Source organism: Sipha flava, unplaced genomic scaffold, assembly GCF_003268045.1.
Source record: "Sipha flava isolate LNK unplaced genomic scaffold, YSA_version1 32_pilon_pilon, whole genome shotgun sequence".
In the NCBI taxonomy this organism is placed as follows: Eukaryota; Metazoa; Arthropoda; class Insecta; order Hemiptera; family Aphididae; genus Sipha; species Sipha flava.
In genome coordinates this window covers 1256676-1278681 of record NW_020273018.1, presented here as the reverse complement: position 1 = coordinate 1278681, position 22006 = coordinate 1256676, and the positions used below count along the sequence as shown (strand labels likewise).

Genomic DNA, 22006 nt, shown 5'->3' with positions numbered 1-22006 from the left:
TCATATTTATCACTGGATAAAAATTGATATTTTTCGATTTTTGTCTAATTCAGCATAAAAACGTTCCAACATTTTTATTCATATGATAACACAACGATAAATACTCTTTGAGTGAAAAATAAAATATTTATATATTAAACTACATAAATAAATAAATTGTTAAGATAATATTAATTTTTAATTAGATTATTGATTACTAGGCTTAGGAATTTTTAGCATTTGCATACTTTTTTTAATTATTGTTAAATATAGCAGAGTGCAAAATAAATTAGTTTCTGGGTGCCATGATATCAGATCTAAAATTTGAATGTGCATATTTTTGCATATTTGATAGATTTTGTAGGAGAGTGCATATTTTAAAATGTTTGTTCTTATTTTGCATATTTTGACAAGTTTTTCAATTTTAAAATTAAAAACTATAGATTCATATTTCAACCGATAGAAAAAAAAATGTTAAGAGGACTTAATACTTCCAGTAATATGCTATCTACAAACTACCTCTCATATCTTGTTATAATTTTCATGTAAGTTTAAATAATACTATAAACCTGTATTGACTGTATAACCCGCTGGATATCGAACGGATGTGGATAAAGATAATAGTCGATATAATATAGAGCAGGGATGACAAATAGGAATTTTTCAATGTGCCAATCTATGACATAATTAAAAAAAAAAATTTTAGCCATCCCAAAATTATTTTGATTAATACAGAAAAATACAAATGAAAAATATAAATGAAAAAATAATGATTATAAAAAAGTAAGTTATGTTAAAATAGAAATAATGTAAAAAAAATATTAAATTATTATTGTTGTTTGTTAGAATACAACTTCAGTTGTTACTAACTGTTACCAACCACAAGTTGAAGTGAACACACACTTCTAGTAATCTAGTGTTCCACTATATTACAACGTATAAATTATTTTTTTTTATAATAAATATGAGATAACGAAACGTGGTTGTGAAATTTATATATTAATATGTACAATTGATAATTCAATTTATTGTGTGTTACTTAAAAATCTTTAAATATATAAGGGCAAATAAAAGTTTTTCGAGTGCCATCGAAAATCTCATGCGTGTCACCCACAATTTGGCACGCGTGCCACTTATTTCCCACCCCTGATATAGAGCATAATAGAATATATATATTATATAGAATAATAGATTATTTGTTTAGTGTTCAGTTCAATCGATTATTATCCGTGATTGTTTTTGCGTCTCGTAACCTGGAGCATCCGAGTTGGGTCCCGAGTACTAGGGGCTAATCGCAAGTAGTGTACTAGTTAAGTCCCGAATTTTTATAGGTATTTTTTGGTAAATACTACATTATACTAACATTTTTCTTCCCATTTTAACAGACTTAGGACTTTCTATGATCTATTTAGACCACAGGTATGGTTAAAAATGTTTTTTTATAGTTATTTTTTATTTTTAGTTTCTATTTCGTTAAAATATAAATTATTAGAATTGTGTTGGTAAAAATATTAAAAATGTTAAAATCATTATATAATATAAATAAAAATTAATGGAAAGAAACTAAAAAAACAAAAAAAAAAAACTATAAAAAACCTTTTTAACCATACCTGTGGTCTAAATAGATCATAGATAGTCCTAAATTTGTGAAATGGGAAGGAAAATGTTAGTATGATATAGTACTTATCAAAAATATTCAGAAACTAATGTAGTACCTATAAAAATCTGGGACCCAACTAGTGTAGTACCTAAAAAAATTCGGATATGCATGCACTTATTCGCTTAAAAAAGTACAAATATGCTCTAAAAATACGCACTTATATTTTATTTTTGTACTCAAAATTTTCATTCGCATAAATATTTTATTAAATTATAAATATAGAAAAAGCAAAGTAATAAAAATAATTCTCTTTTTTAATTTTTAATCATAATTTAAAATAATAATAATACTAAAATAGCATTAAAAATGTTTTTTGAATAAAAAAATGCACTTGTAGGATGTTCAATAATCATTGAGTTATTTTCCTAGAAAAGTATTTATAGAAAATCATCATATTTCGATAGCAGCTGTTCCTATTAATATTTGTATAATATTTTATTTTAGATAAAGCTAGTTGTAGTTATAATTTATAAATATATATATGAATAAATATTATATTAACTAATAGGGGAAAAACATTGTTTTTAATGTCAAATGTAAATTTGAAAAATATAATACAAGAATATCAAGAAAATTCTATCGATATGAAAGTATTTATTTTTTATTTTTCGAATTTTCATACTGAATATTCAAAAATCTTAAAATATGCTCTAAAAAATGTAAAATCAAGGTATATGCTCTAAAATCTAAAAATCACTAAGTATGCAAAAATATGAACTAAAAACATTATTTAAAAACTATGTTTTTCTTAGTGTCTTGGAATGAATTTCTAACTCACTTAGCAATAAATCCAATGGTGCAAAAAAACATGCAAATGCAAAAACTTCCGAGCCCTATTCATAAGTATGCAAAAATAATAATAATGATAAAAACCAATCTGTTATGGCTTATGTGTAATTTTTCGTTTATAAGCAGGAATTATTAACATTATCCGGATAATATTAACCTTAACCAGATAATATTGGATAATTTTAAAAGTTTTATATTAAATAGACTATAGATTTTTTATCAGTGGCGTAGTGGAGGGTACACGGGGTACACGACGTGTTTCCACTTCATTTTTTTCAGAATATGCATGTATCCAACAAAAAACTCAAGTTCGTGGGTTCACGGTCGTGTACATGCGTATAACCACTATTTAGTTTCTTTATTTTAAAAATATATTAACAATTGTCAGTTTACAATTTTACACTGGTGTTTCATGTGAATTGTATTGTATTATCTTCGTTAATCTTAATTCATCATGTAGTATCACTTGAAAATTGTTTTGCAATAAGTGCAATTATTATGTAATACTTTACAATTTATAGTTGCTATAAATAAAAATGAAAATGTAAATTGTAATGTGTATGACATGGTTATGACATATTAAACATATTTTCAAACACAACATTTAAACTATATCATAATAGAGCATTGATTTATATTACATTAAAAATAAATAATATTGTATAATTCATAATTGATGATTAAGAAATTATATTTTTAAGAAATCTTAAGGGGGATATGGGGGACGAAGCCCCCCACATCACATTTTTACTGTGGAGATTTTATTTTTGACAGAATTTGGCGTATACCCATTTACATTTTTAGCATTACATCACTGGTTTTTATTAGCATTCTATACAATAATAAAACGTCGGACTTCCAGAGTATAATATCTTATCGTGACTTGTAACCGAGTTAGTTAGTTATCTTACCAATAAAGAGAACAATATATCGATATATGGTTTTAATATTTATCTTAATTGTTCGACATTTTTTGTTATAATTTTATATGTGTTATACAAAATACGATGTCGCGCATCGATCTGTTGATAGTCTGCTTTCAGTTTTCACACGTGATAATTGCAAGTACAGTGTTATTATTGTTAAACTGTTAAGTGTTTCAGATTGCATTTTTAATTAAATGGAAATAAAACTGGAGTTTTATAATTTATTTAAGAAATTATTGTCTGAAAAACGAGAATATAATTCGTCTTATTTGTCAAATAAAAAATATTTGAATTTAATTAATGAATTAAAAGGCGGCAATAAATCTTGTTGTTTGAATAAATTTGAAATTATTAATATCGGAGGAGAAGAGAAACTTATATCACCTGTTGAAAAAGGTAGTACTAATTTACTACATTACGTAAGAAGTGATGAATTATATGATATACTAATTGGGATACACCTTAATATTGGTCATGGTAGTAAACATTGAATGATGGCAGAAATAAAAAAAAAATACAAAAATTTGACTCAAGAAGTTGTACTCATATTCTTAAAATTTTGTAGACCTTGTCAAATAAAACTGTCATCTAAACGAAAAGGCCTTGTAGTTAAACCAATTATTCGTTCAGAAATTAATAGTTGTTGTCAGGTTGATCTCAATTAAACAGTTACATTTTTATAGTTGTTAAGACATTATCCAAAAGTTCTTGACTAGTATAATATTATCCGGTTAATGTTAACATTAGTCAACATTTAATAATATTCATGGCAGGTAATGATAACAGTTGGCTAATGTCGACGACTTAAGCCAGATAATGTCGATATTGTCCAAATGTTAACATTACCTGTAACATATATATGCTTTCTTTTTGTGAAATAACGTTAAGAATTGGGGTTTTTGTGGTTTTTATTTATGTACAAAAACATTGGTGTCTAATACTTTTTACTAAAAACTAATACAATAGATTGTTAGCAACAAAGTATATATCGCAATAATGATTAACACGTAACCACAATTTCGATCGTTAAACGATAGTGACCACAATACATTATGAAATGCTACAGTATAAACAATACATTTAATGTACATATATTACGAAAATACATCTATAAATAGGTAACGAAATAATATGTACCTATAAAAAACAAATCAGTGTTTAGTAATGTAAATTTCTCTAGTCAATAATTTAAAAAAGCTATTTTCAAATTTCCGTATAGTTAATAATCTAATTAAAAAAAAAAAAAAAAAACTATTAAAATGTAGATTATAACTAAAAATGTTAGACTACTTTTTTCGAAATTTTTAAACTGCGTATATTTATTGAAATATTTATAGCATATCAAAAAAAATAATTTCTTATTCAATTTTTAAATCTAAGATATAAAACTGCAAATTGTACTGAATAAAAATTAAGCCTTAGGAAAAAAGTTTTTTAAATATTAATTAGAGTTAATAACGAGTAATGTAATTAATTGCCATAAAAATACTAAGTCACTAGTTTTATGGTTTTCTTATTTTTTAAAAAAAAAACCAAAATTTTTTTTATTAAAAGCTGTTCTGTCGTAATTTTTATTGTAAAGAACAAATTTTATTTCAAAATACGTATATATGCGTTTGCTTCAGTATCGATGTTGGTTGTAAAATTATGCCAAGAAGTATAATAAATTAAGTATATGTAGATTACAGACAAGGCCGGATTAAGCACCTATTGGGCCCCGGGGGTGAAATTTTATATGAGCCCTATTGACATAATAAAACTTTAAGGGAAGAACATTATCTGTGTTTTGTTGGTCGGTTTTTCCCGATATTTTAATTTTTTAGCGAGTTATGATGTTTTTTTAAATGTTATATTTTACATACACAATGTTTATTAGGTACCTATTATAAAAAAAACAAATAAATATTGAGTGTATTATTATTATACTTTAATACTGATTGTTACTGGAATCACCACCATAGGCGTGAGCAGAGGGTATGTAGGGTATGCAACTCCATACCCTAAACATAGAGCCTTCTTTCTAAAATTACAAAAAATAAATAAAAATTATGACATATTTGGTCTTATGTATATTATGTGATTTTGTATTACATTATGATTTTTATTATATTCAGTCCCAGACAGTTTAATTTATTTTTAAATCACAAATCATATACTACAATAACGATTTAATGTGTTAATGAAATTAAGAAGTACAATAATTTAAGCGAGATTAAATAGCTATCAACTACAGAACAAGAAATAACTATAAATTAAAATCCCGAAAACATTATTGGTGATTTAATAACTTAACTGTACGCAGAATCGTTTTATGATTAATTTTGATTATTTATCAAATTTAGTTTGTTTTTCATTTAAGTATATATTTACGTTTTTATTTATTCACTCCATTTAAACGTATTATTCAAACTATTTCAAGTGTTATGTATTTAGATTTTTTTTTTCGTAATTTATTTAAAATTTTAATTATAAAGACATTTATAACGATTAAGAAATGGTTATTCAGTCACTTTTTTTGGGAAAAAAAATTTAAAATTTAAAATTAAATAGTTATTAAGACCAGAATTTCGAACGCTTAAATTAACTTTCAATTTTAGGGGGGGAGGTAGGCAGTGGCAGCCTTTTGCATACCCAGAAAAAGAGGTCTGCGCACGCTTATGACCACCACGTACGATTTGAAAAGTTATTATTAAATAACATCAACATTGTTAGTTATTTAAAGGAAGTATAATTTCAGAAATATTTAAGGTGCCCCATATTTCAGAAATATTCAAGGTGCCCCATAAGTTCTGGGGTTCCGGGACACTGCCTCGCTTTGCCCTATGATAGCAACGTCACTGTTAAATACCATCTTTAAATATTATTAAATATGTCATAAGACAATTTCTTTAAATTGCTAATCTGAGTTTCTACTTGACCGATTTTCTTGATTTTTTTTTTTTTTTTATAAGTGCTGAGTTTACAGATGAACCACAATGAGAAAAATCGAAAAATCTGCACGCGCACACAAACATATATACCCCCACTACTCTTACGTCTACAGCTGTGTTATCGTCATCGTCGACATTTTCTTAAAAAAAACCATAATAAAACACTCTGATTTTGTCATTTATGTAGAACATTCACAGTAGAAAACTACTAAACAGTGTTTTTATAGTGAACTCTTACCTACATAGTATTATTATTTTTAGTTTTTATTTAAAATGGAATTTCGCATAGTATGTGATAGAAATTGTTTTGTTCCATAAACATGTAAAATATTTAGTACGTAATAAAACCATCGAGGTATTCGATTAATAAATATGAATTTAGTGATAAATAATTGAGAAACAAAGAATTTGTGATTGGTAATCTTTCGTATAGATTACCTATTTACCATATAATTTAATGATTACGAAAATTTAATGAACACAGATGACAAGTAGGCTGGTCACCTAACATAACCAGGTGGGGGGGGGGGGGCGAGAAATTTGACAGTATTTTATATGGGGGAGTATTTTATATAGTGGGTTAAGTATCAAATTTAATGTCAGTATTATATCTATCAAAATTCGAGTTCATGCACGAAAAAAGTAGTAGTCAATGACAGCATCGAAAACATGCCATCTTATTATTTTTATTATTATCTTCACTTTGACAATCAAATAAATTAACTTAATTATGAGTATAAAAAAAAATTAGGGTATATGAAAAATGTAATAAAATATAAGGGAGGAAAATGTTATAAAATGTGTTGACGTAATAAACACTTGAATGTAATAGTCGACTTTATATAAATAATACATTTCATGTGTTTAGATTTAATAATAATATTATTATTATATTATTATTATTATATTAATATTATTATATAATAATAATCTTACTGTGTTTGTAGATTATAGTTCAGGTGCTATAATGTGCAATTTTTTTTTTCCGGCACTGTTGACGCCGGATATCAAATTATTTTAGTGTTTGATAATAATATCAATATTCAAAATTAAATTAATCCACTTAAATAATTTCAAATACTAAAACCAAGCGTAATACCCATTCTTTAACTAAAAGATGTGAAAGAAAAAATCGTAATGAAAATCGTTTAAACTAAAATCAGAATGCATTTAAATTAAGTTATGAATGCGATGGATTATTTGAAAAATTAAAAATATTTAGGTAAAATATTTGCAGTTTTCTCGTACAAAAATGTCATGCATATATTTATAAATGTTATTAAAACTTAAGAAATTAAATTAATTTACATTTTATGTTTTTCCTAAACATTATTGGTACCTACATATAACAATATATACATTATACATTTTTAATATTAGTATAAACAATTCAACAACCTTTTTTTTTTTTTACTTTAATCTGACAGTGACGGATAATTCAGCTATTTTATTTTAAGTGTGATTAATTTTGATTTTTTAGAAGTTTTTTTAATTTGCAAGTTTGTGTATTTGAATAAAATTTACATTTAGTTAATATAATTATTATTGAGTATTTAAATAAAGAATTTATATATAGAAATAAATAAATGCGTAGCCAAGAGTATATTATTATATTTGTAATGTACCTACTACCGGTTTCGAATTAAAAATGTATCATCAGGTATATACAGTTATTAAAATCGCCATTCATTGAATATTTGATTCGAAACCGGTTGTACATTACACATATAATAATAATCTATACAACGCATTTATTTAGTTCTTTATATAAACTATTTATCTATATAATCATTTGCGAGTTTTAACTAATTTTTAACATTTAACATATACTAATTTTTGTTTAATTTTATTATTAATTACTATTAATTGAATTAATATATTTTAGTTGCACTTTTTATATTAGGTATGTATGTTGCTATGAATTACTTTTCGTACCAAGGGGATTCAGCGTCGTGGGAAGTCACCATTTTTACTAACTGTAATTTATAATTATATAAAATAAAATTGTACATACAATTTTTTTTAAATTAAATGATAATTACAACTTAGTATATATATATATATATATATATATATATATATTTATATAGATAGATATAGATAGATACATAGATAACTATTAATGTTATAAAATGGTATGTTTTCTATATATATTTCTTAAAACTATTGAAAGTGATAAATAATAGTTGTTTTTGAAATACGACTCCAACCGGATTACTTAGATATAAAAAAATAATGAAACAATAAAAAAAAAATTAATATTAAAAGGTCCTTCCGTGTATTTAGTTTGTAATTTAATATTTCAAAATAATCTTTCTGTCTACCTACTCTTTGTCATGAAAAATAAAAATAATTTTTTTCAATTTAAAGTATTCATGTTTAAGTGATATATTACGTTTTATTTTATATTCTATTGAGTAAAGTAAGGTTAGAAAAGTATTAATTTGCAAAATAATTCCTTGGTGGTACCTATTTATATACAATTTGTATGCTAATGACAAGATGACAATACAATATCGAACAATTAAATGTTACGAAATCTATCCAGTTGGTGATTATAATATTGAACAAAGTTACACTCGAGTAACTTTTATCACAATTATTACACATATATAAATATTTACTAGACGAAATGTTTCAACCTGTCATCTGTAACTAAAAGCCTCGGGATCTCCTGAATAAAGACATTTGTATTTGATTCGTTTTCAGTTTTAACATCACTAAAATGTGATATTTCCCATCGGCGATTGTGTTTAAAGCACATTATTGAAACGCATAAAAATACTGCGTTTATAAATAAAGCTGAAAAAGTTTTGCTGCATCCAATTGCATATTTTAGGGGGGGGGGGTATCCTGGATTTCGCCCCCCCTAGAAGAAAAAAAAGGTTACGATAATACCAATAAATAAAAACTGTAGAAATTATCGGTACCCAATGCACAGGCAACACACAAAATCGTACAAATAAAATACGCCCGAGTATTTACTAAGTGTGTAAAGGTGACGTGTAAACTGTGCCAGTGTTTTTATCACGTGTAAAAAGGTGACATGTAATCTGCACCCAGATAAAATTTAAAAAAATAGAATATTTTTGCAAAATTAAACTTAAGTTCAAAATTACTAATCTCTAATTTATACATAATTCATAACAGCCAAATAATATAATTTAAAAAAATTTAATTTAATTTAATTAAATAAAAAAAAATTTATAATTTTAAAAAGTACATTATTAGGATAAATATTATTAATGACATATTGTTGATATACATTCATCAATAGGAGTTTGATCACTATTATATTTATTAATTAAATTTTGTAACGTTTCTCGTTTTTTGTCGTTTTAGAATTTTGCTATTAAAAAGTTCATTTTTACTATTTAGTTTATTAAATCTTTCTATTTGAATTTCTTTTAACTTTTCTATAAACATACAAATATTTGGATGCGTTGTGTAAATACTAGAATTAAAGTGAGAATGAAATGCCTCGCATGCATAAGTGATTAAATTTGACTCTGCTGATGCTTGAGCACATATTTCAGGTGGATACCTACTTAGCTTCTTCATTTATATATACTTCTACCAAATAATCCGCAAATCTTATTATTCTTTCATCGTCAGGTTTAGATTTCATTAAATAATTACAAAATACTCAGATACACTTCCTGGGCATAGAAAGCAATTTGGGCGTGGTTTACATATTACGTTTACAACATAAACAACATTTCGGGTGTAGTTTAGGTACAAAATAATAAGGTAATTTGGGCACAGTTTACGTATGCTCGAAATGATTGATGAACTAGGGGAAAAAAAAGGCGTTTACCTTTTTTATTATTAGTAATTCTTCGATTGTATTTAGAATAATAATAGAATAATATAATTATTAATTCATAGGTACCTTATATGAATTTTTTTTTTTAATATTATACAATCGCTAATTCTTTAGAAGGTGTTAAACACCCCATTAAAAATGTGAAACGTGAAAACACGCTGTTTTATTGGAAAAATGGTCGGTTTTCCTTTTAACGTGGGCGTTTCAAAGTACGTGCCACGTACACCATGTTTCGGATGGATTTCATTGCAAGTCGACTAGTGTAGGACGTAGAAATATGCGGTGTTAGAATACGTTTGGCTGAACGGTGTGAACGATTCGCGCGGTCCGTCCGTGGAAATCGGTCGCACCCGTAATCGAAATTCCGCGCGGTCGACGATGTTCACACGGCGATGATTCCCACAGCACGTTCATCCCCGGACGCGACCGGGCCGGTCGACGGAACAGCATACCGGTGCGGTAACGCGACGACAACAACACGAACGCGGTTCCAGTGACCCGGCGGTTGAATAGCGCCCCGCGTGCGCGCGCGCGAACCGTCGACACTACCGCCACCCGTCCGTGAGGCACGACCGCGACCGAAACCACCTCGGCGCGACCGCGTGTACGTTGCTTAGCAGGCGTTCCACTCGCACACGCACATGCGTGCGACGGACCTCGACGACACGAAACACCGTTCTCGGCATGAACCGCGTCCCGCGACACGCGTCGTCAACAGTGATCGGTCGTCACTCGTCGCATGTGCACGTACGTCGTCCAACCGCCCGCCACGCACCGTCTGTCAGCCGCCGACCGTGCTGCTGACCAACAGCTGCCGGAATCGATCGTCCGATCCCGCTCGCGCCATGCATCCGTCGTCACGCTGAACCGTCCGCCGTCATCGTCTTCGTTTCAACACGCTCCGGGCGTACACCTATGTGATGTCGGCACTGGCCGCGTAGATCAGACCGCACCGTCAACCGTGTTGTGCGAGGTAAGGAACGCGTTGTGTTTCGGTCCTCTGTTCGCGTCGGGTCTCTCGTCGGTAGAAAAAAATTTAAAAATAAAGGAAAACAATCGACGGAACATCAACAACATTCGTCGCGATACCGTTGTCCGCTGTTAACCCGGCCCGGTGCCGCCGTCGAAAAGCGCGCCGGTCGTCCACGTTTTCCCGCGCGCACGCGCCCGCCGACAACGGTCCGTTGGACTCTCGCGCGATAAGTTCGAAAACGTTCGCGGAACCGACGCGCGTTTGCCGCACCGAGATCATCCCTTGTCGTCATGACGATTTTTGACACTCGTATCACTCTGCACGTTCGAACACAACCGATGAATTGTGTTCGATCCGATACCGTTGTTTGTTGTTTAAAAAAAACATTGCAAAACCACTCGTTTTGCATTGTACAACACGTCAATGGGAAAATAAACAAATAATACCAAACTCTGTTGTCACAATATTTGTATGAACGTTGTTCACACTTTTTTACCGATTGTATGTGCACAAGCTATTCGTCACAGTACTTGCAGCTGAACGTATATTCTTCTATCAACACCGATGTTTTCGAAATTTTTATTTACTTATTGATCCTTTGTTGACATCGGAGTATCTGTATGAGGTTTAACGAAAAACGCAAAATTATTCGTAGCAGAAAAATAAATATTTTCTTAACTTCTTTTGGAATCCATATCCACATGTAGGTGTATTATTCTTTCTTGGATTAATTTTATAATCAATGATTTAAGTTGTCCCGAATGTTAAAGAAATCTCGCCAAATCTTTCTCGGATCAACGTCGTACACATTATCATCGTCGTATTTAGGATTTCTTGAATTATTCTTGTTCTCCTTTCGATATTGATGTTACTAACGTGGAGTTACACGTCACCTAAAGAGTTACAACGTCGTATGTCTATAATTAAAAACAAAAATAAAACTAACTGGCTTAATTTTCAATTATTGAAGATATTAATTTAAGACACTTTCAAGACTTACAGATGTATGGAACGTCTTAATTCTTTGATAGCAATAATAAATAGGCGGATCACAAATAAATGACCAGAATCAAAGATTGAGATGTGAAACTACGTATCCAATTTTCATGTAGATATAAAATATGTCATTATCGATGAAAAGCTAATTATTTTGCTATACGTTATACAATTTGAATATAGCTTTAATAGTTCTTGGATAAGTAAACTATCGGTTTGCAAGTATATTAAAATGTATAAATGGTAGGTATTATTAATGTATTGATGATTATTAAAATATGGTAGGTACACATTAAGCTTTTTTTTTTTAAATACATTTTAAAAAGTAAAACAGTAATGCAATGAGTAAACACGTCACAGTGCCACGCTGGTAAGTAAGAAAAATTACATGACATACGAAAACGTTGCCATAAAAAAATTATTGAAGAGTTAAAGAAATAAATAATGCATAATAATTATATTAAGAACGTAAAAATAATAGTAGCGTCATTCACGCACTCCAGCTCGATGTTCTTTGATGTTAAATTACACCTATCATCTAAGTCGATCAATACGTCCACTAGGTAATGAGTACATTCATTCATAAGACTTAAATGTTTCTAACGATGCGATGTGTAGCATTTTTACTTAAGAAATATTTGACCATTAAAGATTGGTATAAATAGTCATAATAGTTGGATTCAATTTCTATTTTTGGTAGTTGGCGACTAATTTGTTGATCATTGTCATTCGTCAGTCGATGGTATTCTGGTTCAGATAGCTTGTATAATATTATCGTCACTTATCATTAAATATATTCAATCATTAATAATTATTTAAACTTCATAAATCGGTTTGGAAATTGTATTTTCTTATCAATATCCATACCAGTAATTCGCGAAGTAAAACCATTTGTTATTTTAAATCTAGCTTTAACTACATATTACCATGTAAAATATAATAATTACTCTGTGTTGAAAAACGTTGAACCCGTCACTAAATTTATCAAAACTGTACAATTAACATTAGTTATATTGAAATACATTACTCATTATAGTTTATAATTGATATATTTTGTGGGCTAAGACTCACTAACTTCCCATATTTTTTAATTTATGGTTATAGTCTAAATCAGATATCAGCAACTGGAGACCCAAAGGTTATCTTATTAAATTTAACATTAAAGTTAGAAAATAATAATAACTTCACCTTTTTAAAAAAAAACGTTTAACCATCACGGGGTTAGTGCGTTAATAGTGCTTTCAATTTTTATAATAGCAGATACCTATGTCTTTTATTACTGATAATACATATATATCGTATGAAATGTCATTCTGAATATGTTATACATGGCAACACTGTAATATAAATATTTGATAATGTATATAATAAGTGAACATTAAAAAATATTCGTTTATATTAGCACTGGCGCTTTCAATCTGTTCTCCCTATACATTGACGGTTTGAAATATGTTTAGATAACGGTATTACCTTGAGTAATACAAAAATTCTATCTTTTGAAATACTATTAGATTTTACAAAAAATTTAATTTTTAATCAGAATGTATTTCACATACAAAATATGAATTGCTTATACAGTTATATAAATAACTCAAGAAAAAATATGATAATCTTCGTGAAACCGTAAGTCTAGAATTTTAGTATGTATTTATGATGTAAATTGAACTCATTTGTGTGTCGCACTTTTCTATCACAGAATAAAAATTTTTGGTCGCCCAAATTTTAGTCCACTAACTTGAAAAGGCTTGGCAGTTTTCCCGGATAGAAAAAAAATTATATATTTTTTGTATTATTTAGATACACTATTTATCAAGATTTTTGTTAACTATGATTATAGAAATTTAGATTTACCTAAGAGGAACATATTTACATATGTGTATGCAGTGGCGGTTTAGGAGGCAGGCTAAAAGGCTTATATCCTAGGGCGGCTTTTTTGGAAGAGCATATTTTTATAGAATTAAGGGTTATTATTCACTTAGGTATATTTATTTTAATATATATTTTTTTATATTTGTCATATAAACACGAATAAAAATAATTTTAAAAAGTTATAATAATATATTAATATGTATATTGTATGATGCGTACCTAGAAGCTATAGTAAGAATATTACAATTATTATTACAATTTGAAAATATTACATTTGTAATAAAATAATTACAGATAGTTACTAGTTATTATTAATAACTTATTAGTACCTATGTACATATTGGGAACATCCGACTATCCGAGTATAGGTATTTTCATATCTGGCTATTTATATTTCCGTTATGTGACTGTATAAGCATTGTTTATTTGTACTGGTAATAATGATATCTGAAGTAAAATAACAGACATGCAATATTATATTTTTAGAAGTTTTCTGTTTTAAAAATTGAATATTTAATTTTTTTTTTTTTTTTTTTGATAAAAAAACTGAAAAAAATTTGAAGAGAAGGGTTTAGACCAAATATTGTTGGATCCTTATTAGAGTTATAGGGGGGGGGGCAGAGTGATTAAGCCTAGGGGTGCCAAAACGCTAAATCCGCCTCTGTGTGTATGGTTATACAATGAAAAAGTGTTTAGAAAAGCTGTCTGGATTTTATTAATTTTGCTCGGTATCAAAAATAAACCAGTATCTTATCTTTTAGTTGTTCTTATTCGTGTATGCAATTACCATTTATTTTATATTGTAAAACATTTAAAATGAATTATTAATGTAGCTGTGTCATGTAATTTATTTACTTTTTTTCGTTATTTTAAAAGTTTTTTAATAAGTGGCTCATTAGTTTATAGAATAGCAAGTTCTGCTTAACCCACTTACTCGTAATTTGACCCAGAAACTTATCACAATTTTGTTTGCGTGTACAAATCAGTATAAGTATACCATGGACGTATTTAAAACTATTGTGCTTTACATTTCTTTACGATTTTAATTATACATCATCCGCAGAATCTTAAATTTTGAACAATCGCTTCTATAATTCCTCATTTATTTTACCACGGTTCTTAGTTAACCATTAAGATACCATTAGATAACCAGCTCTATATACTTTGCTACAATGATTTTAATTGTTAATTCTTTTTAGTCTATTTATTTATAGCTTCATCAATCCTTATCAAATGTTTGGTATTAAAAAGTTTGGTATGAACTTTTAAAACATTCTTACCCAAATTATCTATAGTTACAAATTATGAAAAACAATATAATTGTCACATAGCTAATATTCTCTAATTCATTCCGAACATAGAAATAAAATGTTTTTTGAAATTATTAATATAAATAATTTGTACTGAATAACCTATAGAGTTGCGATTATTGAATGACATAAAATTATCTAATATCTCGGTTGTGGTCAATATTTAACGTCCCTTTGTTTTACTAGCGCTATAGTCAATTGTCCAATTTTCCAATTAACAAAAAACCATAAAAGATATTTCAATGATTCATACTTTATATTATAGAACCTTGGAGTCTGAATTCTATACGATATTAATATAATATCAATACTGTGTCACAATTTCTTCTATGTTTACGGGATCACTGAGGTGTATCGATTTCACAATAATGTTTCCATGTGTGTAACACCGATATTTTTTTTACCTTTATTATCTGGATCTGTTTCTTTATTTTTTTGTATGCACCATCATATCTGTTTGTTCTTATAATTGAGGTCTTAACGATGGCACAAGGTTGAAGTATATAATACTCTCACTGCAAAATATCATTGAATATCTTACTATACTAACATATAATAATATTAAAAAATAAATTACCACATGTTATACAACGTACGGATTGTATCATTCAAATGAACGTGTGTATATATTATATATTGCGTGTCAATTTATTACGAACACTGATTTTTGTGATAGGTGTGTGAAAGGATACTGATACAAGATAGTCTCTTCGCATTATTGTCTACATTTTTGAACCACGCTCCATGGGACTTAAAGTTTTGAAATTTGGCACACAATAGATCCACAGAAATAGAAATCGGGCTCCCTACGGATGTTGCGTACAATTCAGAATAGTCTACCATTAACATTGTCAAACTGACTTTTTTTTATTTCTGAACATATAAATTGCATTTATATAATCGTAAAATTATCAACAAATAATAAAATACCCGCCCATTGATGCGATTAATAGTATTATAGAGTAGCACATCGAAAAATATACATGAACAATATTATTTTTATTTGCGAACATTTAGATTGCAGTCGCCATGTCTGAATACCACGATGACGCCAAATACCGACCAAAGCGGTATCAATCTATTGGCAAGTTATTCAAAAAACGTTTACCTATCGTTTCTTGGCTGCCCAAGTACGATGTAGATCAAGCTGTCAGTGACTTAATCGCTGGGGTTACTGTTGGACTAACCGTCATTCCTCAGGGGCTAGCGTACGCTACGCTTGCGGGTTTGGAACCACAGGTGAGACAAATAATTTAAACTCGTAACTTGGTTAAAAACTATTGATACTTAATATAAATAAACGTAGCGTTATTCAACAAATTATGTTATATAAATTAAATGTATATTTTAATTATTCAAATGCATCACTTTACCGCACGTCAATTAGGTATAATATATTCTTTATTAATTATTTAACAAGGAGATATTATATTTTAATTTCTTTATTATTCCTTTATTTCACAACTTATTAGTATCTATAAATAAATTATTTGGTATATATTTTAAATCAGGGCCGCCCCGAAGATGAAAATCAAGGGGAGGGGAGGGGGTAAATAATATGAAAAATGCCGACTACAATTTTTTACTCAATGTATGTAGTATAATTAACTATATATATGTAGTCGTATTTTTACTTTTTAACATGTATACATGTTTCAGTGTCGCACGTTCTTAAAATTGACAGTTTAATTATATATATATTTATATAATAATATTTTATATTGTATAATAAGTAGTAGTTGTATACATTTTATTCGTGTACACAATGTATTCCGAAATATGTAATATTCGTTTTCCGTAAGTAGAATTATGCCCTTCTAGGCTATAATGAAACAATTTCGACTATCGACTGGTGTTTTCGTTGGGGGGGAGGGTGATACCCCCAAGACCCCCCCCCCTTTCGGGACGGCCCTGTTTTAAATTGTTAAACTGCTTAATTTTGAAGTACGAACATTTGAATGTTTAATAGATACGTATTAACTATTTTAAATGTATCAAGAAGTATGTAGTTTTGTTCCTATATTTCTTTTATTGTTGGAAAAATTAAAACACTTGATTAGGTTGTATAATATGTAGATACTGTGCATTTTACATGTTTTGACCGATCTTATAGGTATATTCATAGGCGTGTCTACGGGGGTGGGAGGGTGGGCACCGGCCTCCCCAGCGACGTTCTTGGCCTCTTGGCTTATAATAGTGAAACCATGGATATATATATAGTATCTATATCCGTGGCTGAATGAAAGGTAATTTTAAGTAAAAGGTAAATTTAAATTTTAAATTTATTGAATTTTACTATCTGTAATATTTTAATAAAAAACTGTTTATTGTGTAATAACTGTAAGTAATAAGATGTGTAGAGAAGGTTTATGGATACATGATAAAATATTTATAAAAAATAACTTAGTAGTACAATAGTTAATAGGCCTTATTTATAAGTTTATAGTTGTAATAGCATAGGAAACCAATTTTAAGATCAAAAAAATCTTTGATTTGGCAGAGCAAAAAAATTCTAGTTGCTATATACTTTCCATACAACAAAAATAAGTCACAAATATAGATATAGATTATAGATCGCTGTAGTAAGTAAAACATTTAAATTTTATAACTGGCCTCCCCAGCTATGAAGGTCTGGACACGCCTATGGGTATATTATATTATATAGGTATATTATATTTAAAATGTTACTTTTTGTCTACATTTTGGTCTATTCAATTTAAAATCAACAGTCTTATTTTTCAATAAAAATATATTCAGGATTTAGCTTAATTTTTTCTGAAAATAAATATTTTTAGGATGAACATCGCAGTCTATTTTATTAATACTTAGTAAAATAATTAGTTGAATGAAAATCAAATGACTCGCCTAAAATGGTAAAATACGAGTATTCATATAAACTATATTACGTTTATGGTATTACAAATCATAATACGTAAATACCGTTATAGAAATCGGATTGTGTGTATGGAAAAATGTATTCTAGTATATTGATATTTTCATCAAATGGATCATAATTTTTCTAAAAATTAGGCGTATTGTCATTTTCGTAATATTTGATTAGTTAATAATATGTCGTAGTGAAATTCAGAATTATGATTTGATCAAAACTTATATATTTTCAATCCATTAATAATTTTTATCTTATTTTTGTAGCATTTTTCTTCGAATCTCATATTAAGTAACTTTGTTTGAATCGAGGTTTGAAATTTAGGACTTAAAACAAAAACTTACAATAAACCTAACCCAGTTTTACCATAAATGTATAAATTATTGTTGGTGTTTATATATAATGCACTCATATTTAAATTCTTAGTATAAGCATAATTTAATCACAACAACACAATTCCCTGTTCTACTTTGAAGCTTAATAAATACACCAAGATGCTTAATAACATATACTAAATATTTATCATCAAAAAAATAGTTAATAAGAGTTCTACCGGCCATTTCGCTTTTGATGTTATTGGATAAATAATACTTCCTTGTGTGTTACTTGACTCTATATTATAGCATTTTGATATATTAAACAAGAAGCGATAAAGTTCCGGTTGACTTTGTTGGCTTCTTTGTATATATATATGTAATATGTGAACTATTTTATAAAATTTTTTGTGTTGCATTTTTTAATATTGAATTATGTACTCGTATACATAGTGTCCGGTCAAATGTCTTTGGTACACACAGTACCGGATCTAAAAATTATATTACCCGGGATATAATGTAATATTAGTGCTTCTAAAAGTTACCAATAAAAGTTCACCTAAAATTAGTTAATCACTTTCATTGGTACTATGTTTTATTTAGAATATGCATATGCTTTTAATCGAAATGTATGAACTTGAAAATTTGAACATATGCATTAATAGTACGCTTAATTAGTAAATCTCTTATATAGAACAGGGCTTGAAATCGATTTCAAAATCGATTTAAAATATCGATAAAAACCGTTAAAAATCTTTTAGAAAATCAAAATCAAAATCAAAATTGTTAATGATTGATAATGATTTTCAAAATGTATACTAAAATTGAAAAAAGTTAAAATCGATATTTTATATCAAAATCAAATTAATTTAAAATTCAACAGCCGACAGGTCTATTTATATTGTCAATTCATTGACATTGCCATATTTGGTAATAATATTGATTATACATAATAATAAATATCTATTACCTATTTTGTTTTCTTATAATATTTATGATAAGGAATCAGTGTTCGATGAGCGATTGTTGTTTTTATACACACAATTTATTCCGTATAATATACTATAAATAGAAATTTTTTAGTATATTATTACGGATATGATTAATTATAATATTAATTTATAATACTCCATTGGCTGTCACCCGTGAGTTATACTTTTAACCAATAATATACAATCAAATAACCTAAAATAGTTTTATTTTGTACTATTGCAGTTTTGCTAGGCGTCGTCATATTTGTCCCACTTATAATTATTATAAGTGGGACAAATATGACGACGCCTAGCAAAACTGCAATAGTACAAAATAACACATAATAATACATAATAATTTTAAATTATTTAAAACATTGTTCTCATATTTAGTTAAATTATGTCTGAGTCTATGAATAAAAAACTTTATTTTACATTTTAATCATTTCACATAGATGTATCCCTAGTTTACTTCATTTTAGCTTCACTTTCATATTATGTTTTTTCATGTTTGAGACACTTAAATAATAATTTGTAGTTAGTACGAAATGTTTTATAACATAGGTAATAAAAAAATGGATTTAAATATATACTACCTACATCAGTAGTTTTTCGCTACAGTCTACAATACTATTGTGCTGATGATGAACTAACATTTGAAAAATTATTATAAGTCATGAATAAGTTAACCCACCACAATACTTACGCAACTTAATTACGGAGAAACGTCGAGCTCGTTCTAAATGGCAAAGAACTCATCTCCCGAGCGATAAAACTACATACAACCAACTTACTTGTAAATTGAAGAATCTTCTAAGGAAACATAATTCAAACTCTTATCAAAATTACATTAAATCAATTACAAACTCAGACAAATCTTTATGGAAGGCAACCAAAAATCTTCTTAAGGAAAAAAACATTGTTCCTCCTCTACGTAACCCTGATAACTCATATGCTATATCTAATATAGATAAAGCCAATCTTTTTGCTACGCATCTTGCAAATAACTTTTCTCCACATCCAGATATAAATATATTAGAACACACTGATCATATAAAACAATCTTTAGACACCTCTCTCCCTATGTCCTTTCCAGCTAAGCATACATCCCCTTCAGAAATTCTATTCATAATCAATAAACTACCAAAAAACAAATCTCCTGGTCACGATCTCATCACTAACCTAATAATCAAAAACCTTCCAAAAAAGGCAATAATTCTTCTTACCTACATATACAACTCCATACTACGTCTATCATACTTCCCAGCAACCTGGAAACATTCCATTATAATACTAATTCATAAACCTGGAAAACCTCCAGAATCTCTCTCCTCATATCGGCCTATTAGTCTCCTCCCTACCCTCTCTAAAATCCTTGAAAAAGTTCTCCTTAAAAGAATCTACCCAATTATTAATGATCTTAATATAATCCCTAATACGCAATTCGGCTTCAAAAACAAACACTCAACTCTACACCAAGTGCATAGAATAACTGATATTATCTCCTCTTCTCTCGAAACAAAAAATCATTGTGAAGCTGTTTTCCTCGACGTTGCCCAGGCGTTTGACCGAGTGTGGTTAGACGGACTTCTCTACAAACTCCGCTTCCTTCCGGCTCCTTTGTTTCTTATACTTAAGTCCTTCCTAACCAGTCGCACTTTTGCAGTCCGCTATTTAGATGATATATCACATTCACATCATATCACTGCAGGTATACCTCAAGGTAGCATCTTAGCTCCAACTCTTTATAACATCTTCACCTCGGATATACCTCACTCTAACGACACTTTTATTGCCACATTCGCTGATGACATTGCTATAATCTCCTCTCACTCTGACCCCGATCAGTCCTCCAAAGGACTCCAGGATCATCTGATACAGCTCCAAAGCTGGTTCCGCCTCTGGAGAATAAAAATTAACGAATCCAAATCTAGCCACATAACCTTCACTCTACGCTCTATTAACAGTCATCCCCTATCCATCAACAACAACATAATCCCTCAACAAGACAATGTTAAATACCTAGGCATCCACCTTGACAAAAAACTAAATTGGTCAAATCATATAAAAATTAAACGTAAATCTTTAAATTTACGTCTTCATTCTCTTAGAAATCTATTACGCTCCAAAATTCCACTTAGAACCAAAATTCTAATATATAAACAAATTATAAGACCAGCCATGACTTACGGCATTCAAATTTGGGGAGCAGCTAAAAAGTCAAATATTAACATACTCCAATCCTTCCAGTCTATAAGCTTACGCGTCATCACAGGTGCTCCTTGGTTCGTCAGCAACCAGTCCCTCCATAATGACCTGAAAATCCTAACTCTTCCTGAATTAGCCTCTCAATCCTACAAAAAACTACACACAGCCATAATTAACCATCAAAATCCACTTATCTCCAATCTCCACTCTTTAACTAACCCCATAAATCCACTTCGTCGATTAAAACGACGTTGGCCCAGAGATCTACTAATCTAAATTAACATTCTGATGAGTAGAATGACTTTTTGAAGTGGTGTCAATGGACGCTCCCTTCTCTCAAGCCTTCATTTTTTTTTTTTTTTTTTTTT

At 28.9% G+C, this 22006-nt stretch overlaps 1 protein-coding gene across 1 annotated transcript in view; it reads left to right on the top strand.

Annotated features, from left to right (window-relative positions):
* Positions 1 to 10740: 10740 nt before the first annotated feature.
* The window catches only part of LOC112686916 (sodium-independent sulfate anion transporter-like), a 29413-nt gene continuing 18147 nt past the window's right edge, over positions 10741 to 22006 (top strand). The window contains exons 1-2 of the mRNA XM_025559407.1: positions 10741 to 11083; positions 16276 to 16497. Coding sequence (XP_025415192.1) covers positions 10850 to 11083; positions 16276 to 16497 — 456 coding nt within the window. The 5' untranslated portion in view covers positions 10741 to 10849. The remainder of the gene's footprint in view (positions 11084 to 16275; positions 16498 to 22006) is intronic.